The sequence below is a fragment of the Populus euphratica genome, unplaced genomic scaffold (genome assembly GCF_000495115.2).
Source record: "Populus euphratica unplaced genomic scaffold, PopEup_1.0 scaffold28.1, whole genome shotgun sequence".
Classification (NCBI taxonomy): Eukaryota; Viridiplantae; Streptophyta; class Magnoliopsida; order Malpighiales; family Salicaceae; genus Populus; species Populus euphratica.
In genome coordinates this window covers 1,467,187-1,473,060 of record NW_011499862.1, presented here as the reverse complement: position 1 = coordinate 1,473,060, position 5,874 = coordinate 1,467,187, and the positions used below count along the sequence as shown (strand labels likewise).

The window sequence follows — 5,874 nt, the reverse complement described above, 5'->3', positions numbered from 1 at the left end:
TGCTTCAATCACCCCATATGAATCACAGAAAAGTTTCAGTTTAGACCTGAATATAACATTATTTGCATGGCTAATAAATTAAGGTGATGATAGAGTGTCCCAAGAGCACACTCCACAAGTTCAAAGCCTAACAAGAATGGGGTGAGAAGCAGACGGCGGAAGGAACACCGTGAATCAAATTCTGTGTCGCTTTAAACTCTTCGGGCCTCTAGGAAAAGAAAGCGATGATGAAACGCGAGGAAGGAATTGAATACATGGCCCAAGAAACGTTTTAAGTCATAGTGAGAAGAAGCTCGAAAGGTAATTTCATTAAGCACAGAGGTAGAAACCATAGACATGAGGTTGAGAATTATGAAATAAAACCATAATAATAGAAGGAAGAAGCTCCTAATATCAATCATAAACCATCGTTAATGTTATTCATCAAACTACAGCAAACAGATAAATTGCCACAACTACATTAAAGAACAGAAGCCTACCCCTACTATCCAATACCTGGACAGAATTCTAGCAGTTAGATTGTTATATCAGTGGTTAATTCTTGACGAGAATCTGGAGGGAACTAATATCATTGGAAGGGAAAAGTGCAGTTGGAGGAATGGTTATTACAGGTGGAAAGAAAATGGAGATGTGAGTAGTGATCATTTCTTCTCAAAGGAATGCAGAGGCAACAGGTTACCTTAAATACAGTGGAAGTTAAACGCGAGAAAAGCCTTCTTAAAGCGCTTTACAAGGGTAATAAATCAGAAACCAATTCATCAACCAAAGAAGTTAGAATCCCCTCCTCGATTTCTACACCATCTTCAAATGCTTCTATGCTAAAGTCCAGCCATTTCCCATTCGGAGTGCTCATGTCCAGCTCTACAAGTTCATCCACCATCAAGTCACCCATGCTTTGCCAACCCACAATTTCCTTGTACAGTTCCTCTGCCAACCACCCCTTCCTTTGAAACAATGTTGACAATTTAGCCCTTGCTTTGCAGCTTCCTACAAAGGTTTGTCTGCATTTAAAGTCTAGGAATTCACTAACACAATCAAACAAAAGCTTCCGCGCAAGCTTGGAGTACTCTACTTCATTACTTTCCATACCCTTGTCTTGATTCTCCAACAGATCAAAAAGTTTGGGGTTTATGACTTTGGAGGTTTGACCCAATGCAAAACCTTTCAAGTTTAGCTCTGCACTTTTAAGTATATCCCTTATGAAATCCAGCTCCCAGTCGCTTAATTCCTTCAATTCTGTTGTGCTGCACGTTCTAGTTGTGTATTTTCTTACCACATCCACTATAGATATTGAGGAAGCTGAGTCTGATAACTCAGTTTCACCCTCCATTTCCACAGATTCATTTGTTGAGCAATGGCTACTTCCTGAAAATATGAGTATATACTTTGGTCATTATTTTCATCAAAACACGTAATTTTATCCAAAAAAAGAGAGAAAGGATCGTAACCAATCTAGAAAGGTAATTTCGGCCAAAAGTGGTTCTTTAAAGCTTGTGTTATACATCCCACATCACGTTATGAGGATCTCAAATGGTGCACACAGCCCCAGACCTGATGTGAATAATTATGGGAGAAGTAGATGCACTTCTTCCTACAACGCACTTGTATATCTCTCACATTATAAATATCAGTCCCAAATTACCACTGCTAGGCTCCTAATGGGCTTTTAACTGATATTGGTTTATGTCCAAATTATAATGCATGGAGATAATCCAAATTTCTTTGTGTGCTTACATAGTATAAAATAAGTCAGGGAAAACAGTGTACAGCTTTACCATTGAGATATGAGCAACTTCCACTTGCAAAAGAAGGTTCGAGAATTGAAACTGGGCTAGTACGTTGACACTCAAGTTCTTTTCCAGTTTCATTGTAATTGCTGCTACTGCTTTGCAATTCCATCTCTTCTGATTGCTGAAAAGGTTGTCCGAGTGAGATTGTCAGTGTGCCAAATAAGATGTCAACTTATATTCATTTCTAAAGATGAGAAATGTGAATTGAATTATTTTTTGAAAGAACTTCCAACCATGTTAGTATCTGCTTAGCTTTTTAAAACATATTAGAGAATTATGTCTGCTGACATACCCATTAGTTAAGAAGCGTGTCAAAATTGGGAAGTTAAAAAAAAGATATTGGCAATAATTTGCACACAAGCTCCGAGTTCTACAGCTAAAACCAATTATAAGGACTTGCATCCGCACCAGACAATTACAGACCAAAATCCAGACTCTTTAGCACTTGCAAAAATGAATATCAGAAAATCTAAGGAACAGCTTCAAAAGCAATTCTACCCAGCTCATAGACAATGACAATTTATGTATAATGCCAAAGAATATACCAAGTTTGCAGCAAAACTAGGAGAAGCAAGCGCCCATTTCAATTAAGGTAGAAGATTTTCTGAACGTTATTGGAGTTGACAGAAAAAAAAAATTCTTCCTACTTTATCTACTATATCTATAATGATGTACATGTACAATACAGTAAAGGCATGGAATAAATTAAACCTATTGCCAACCAGATAGGTCACATACAAAGGCATCTACAAAAAAAAAAAAAAAAAAAAAACAGAAGGATGCAGCTGCGGATTGTGAAAATAAGACTGACCTGCCACTTTTGGTTCATTGCAAGCTGTGATTTTTCCACCAAAACACAATCAAAGTAACCAAGGCTGTCTGACTTATCTTTATCGTGAACAATTTGAAGCATCGGGTCCAGTCTTGCAGAGGAGGTGCTTGCTACATTGGGAGTAGACAATGAGTTTTCTAAACTGGATGAAGAAGCACCAGAAGTCTCCTCTCTGATCCCATTACAATGGGTAGACTCTACTTTATTTGTTAATTCTCTCAGCTTTTGCTCCAAAAAAACACCCATAACATCAGCTCCCACTACATTCAACCCAGGGAGATAAGATGTTGAGCTTCTGAAGGAAGGATGATCATTACTACCAAAAGAATCAATAGCAGAGTTGTTGCATTTGTCGGACATTTGTCCAGATGACTGATAACTAGGCATGGCTCTCTTTATGGGAGACGAGAATATAAATGAAACAACATCCATGCCATTTTTCCTGTTATCCATAGCCATTTTCATGTTCCCATCTATTACAGCATTGCTTTTTGTAGACCTTCCATCCTTATTGAATGATACATTAGGAGAAACACTTCTGTCAATTTGAAGATCACCACTTACAGACTGTTCCTTCTGAGATACATTCTTCTTTTTCTCCTTTTCAGAATCCATCATAACCGAGCCGATCTTCCTGGGCATTATTTCAGGCTTTACAACAATCTTATTTACATTCCTATATTGTCCAACAGAACCACTTGTGGATTGTGTTTTATTACCTTGCTGGTTAGAAACTGAATTCTTCAAAGTTGAACTACCTTTATTGGGTACAGAATTTTGCTTGAGGTTATTTTGCTGAAGTACATTATTGGTCCTGCTTTCAAAGGTTCTCTTCTGTATAGCCTTTTGTGTACAATGCTGGTTCTTAAGCAACTGGTTTGCTTTGACCTCATTTTGTTCCTTCTGCTTCACAATGCTCTTACTTCTCAGTGGTGACCCGTCTCTTCTTTGAGCATTGGACTTTGCTTGTGCTGCAATTGGAACAGGCTTTCCTTTATTTCTCAAACTGTTGGGAGTGCCTTTTCCTGAACCTGTAGAAGCCTTGGCTGATGACAGGCCTTCTGATCCACTCCGTCTCTTGTCACTTTGCTGTTCTTTTGTATTCCTGGCAACAGAGGGTTCATTTGATCTTTGGGGCCTGGATGTTAAATGTGCAGCTTCCATTTTCTGTTTCAAATCCCGAATTCTCAAGGGAACTGAAGAAGTCCTGATTGATGGCATTTTACTAATGCTACTCGCCTTAGGACTTGCCTCAATTATCTTTGCAGCTGCCTCCATTATGTAAGCCACATTCTTTGCTGGAGTGAATCCAGGATTCTTAATTGGAGACAACAACTTATGATGGGTAACTGGAATTGATTTAGCCAATTTTGGAGCCAGTGCTTCAGTTTGGAACCTCGCAATTGGCCGGTTTTCCACCTTCTGCAGTCTTGATTCCACGGAATTCCATGCATACTTTTCTTGCTGATTTGGAATGTTGCGGTAGTCCACTGGGTTATATTCACTCCATAAATTGGGGGTGCTCCTATCACATGGAAATGCCCTAAGAGAGTGTGGATCAAAACCTAGGGTAGAAGAGGGCTCAGCAACATTTGATGCAGGCAAAGAATCCAGACCCATAAGTCTAGCAACTGCCCCAGGGGCCCTTGTTCCATATCCTTCATCACTAGTCACTGACGAAGCACAACTGAACTCACCACTTCCTCTGTTAGTTGAGTTTGCTATTCTATCATCCAGCTCTGTCTGGATGTACAGCAGAAACAGACCATTTAATCATGTTTGAGATTTTTTTAACTGAAGGTTAGTAGAAAAGAAAATTACAACAGAAGAGAGATGAATGCTCACCATATGAAGCCGTGGCTTTGCCATTTTCTCAACATTTTCTTTTCCTTGCTTTAATCCTTCTACAATCACAATGCAGGCAGACATTAATCAAGTTAAAAACAGGATAATGTATCAGACCATCAGAAATTAACACATGCACAAACATAATCTACCACAAAACAACTGTACCTGGAAATTCATAATTATTCACGAACAGCTTCTTGCGAGACTTCCCATTCCAATTAAACAAGTGGAAAAGACCTCCTTTTGTACGTTTTCTCTCAACCTCCATTCTATTATCTACAAATCATAATCGATACAGTTTCAACAATAAGCACCACCCAGAAAAACCAAGTCAGAATAAATTCTATCCATTCTTTCTTAACCATGAGAAACATTCAAACAAGCAAGTTTCTCTCATCAAAAACCAAAATTTACCATGGCATTTCACAAAATAATCAAACAGAATCCATCAGCCAAATTAGATTGCCATCAAGTTCCAATTTTAAAACTGAAGAAGCTCCAAAGATGAATTGAAGCACAACAAGGACCCAAAAGATTAGACCTTAAATCACAAGCACACCTAACATTAGCTAATAGCTACATTGCTCACCCAGGAAGCAAAAATCTAAAAAATGCTAGATGTTTACACATAAATAGATAGAGAGCCCAGAAACAATCACACTAACTGCCAAGTAAATCAGATAGTTCTTTCTTTAAATAACCAGCATTGCCAAAATCACAAGCATTGTAAGCCATATAACCTTCACTAGAATGAATAATCTCCAATCAACCAAAGAAAACAGAAGGAAACAAACATGAGTCACATAAATAAAAATCTTACCTGACATCCTCCAAGAGTCAAACTTCCAGCCTTTACTCGCATAAAAAACAAAATCATCCAAATCCCATTTGTTGTAGAACCAGAAAACACAATGAAAGCATAACAAAATAAATTAAATCAAATGGGTTTTCTTCAAAAGTCACAAATTTTGCAAACTCATTATCCAAAAAGCCCACATTTTTTCAAACTCAAAAGCTCGCAACTTTGCCTAAAAGAGGATGCTTTTCGAGCAAAACTAAGAAAACCAGATGTTTAAAGGCTTAAAAAGTCAAGAAAAACAATGGTGACATTAGCAGAAAGTGAGAAACACAGAGAGATTTTGGGTAAATAAGGAATGGTCCAAAAAAATGGAGCTAAAAGTCAGTGCGTTTAAAAAGTGTAAAAAGGTGTCAGTCCGGAGAGAAAGAGAGGGAGGGAGTAGCCTGTCCGTGTTGTGTCGTTGTTAGCATTAAATTTTGAAGATGAGACACCGCTTTGATTTTATGGCGAGACTGCAAGAATTAACCCGTCTCCTCCCCTGTGAAACCGTGAGTGTTCAAAGATTTATTTATTATCATAAATAATAGAACCAGCCAATTGGATTA

The 5,874-nt window shown here is 38.1% G+C and overlaps 1 protein-coding gene across 3 annotated transcripts; it reads right to left on the bottom strand.

Annotated features, from left to right (window-relative positions):
• Nucleotides 1-371: 371 nt before the first annotated feature.
• Nucleotides 372-5,874, bottom strand: LOC105125144 (uncharacterized). Of its 3 annotated transcripts, XM_011025455.1 has the most exons (7): nt 5,291-5,874; nt 4,636-4,746; nt 4,468-4,526; nt 2,602-4,365; nt 1,776-1,911; nt 1,090-1,365; nt 372-987 (listed from the first exon to the last, which is right to left on the bottom strand). In XM_011025455.1, exons 1-7 carry the CDS (start codon nt 5,295-5,297, stop codon nt 728-730), a joined length of 2,613 nt encoding a protein of 870 aa, XP_011023757.1. In that variant the 5' UTR covers nt 5,298-5,874; the 3' UTR covers nt 372-727. The 3 variants fall into 3 exon arrangements, with proteins under 3 accessions (XP_011023757.1, XP_011023755.1, XP_011023756.1); XM_011025453.1 differs by having other exon boundaries at nt 372-1,365; nt 5,291-5,873; XM_011025454.1 differs by having other exon boundaries at nt 372-1,365; nt 4,468-4,523; nt 5,291-5,873.

What these genes read in the sequence shown, in the direction of transcription:
- LOC105125144 (XM_011025453.1), bottom strand. An exon ending in CAAAGCCACGGCTTCATATG is followed by an intron (nt 4,366 to 4,467) that starts GTGAGCATTCAT and finishes CTGTACATCCAG; the next exon opens with ACAGAGCTGGATGATAGAAT. An exon ending in AAGTTGCTCATATCTCAATG is followed by an intron (nt 1,366 to 1,775) that starts GTAAAGCTGTAC and finishes TCATATTTTCAG; the next exon opens with GAAGTAGCCATTGCTCAACA.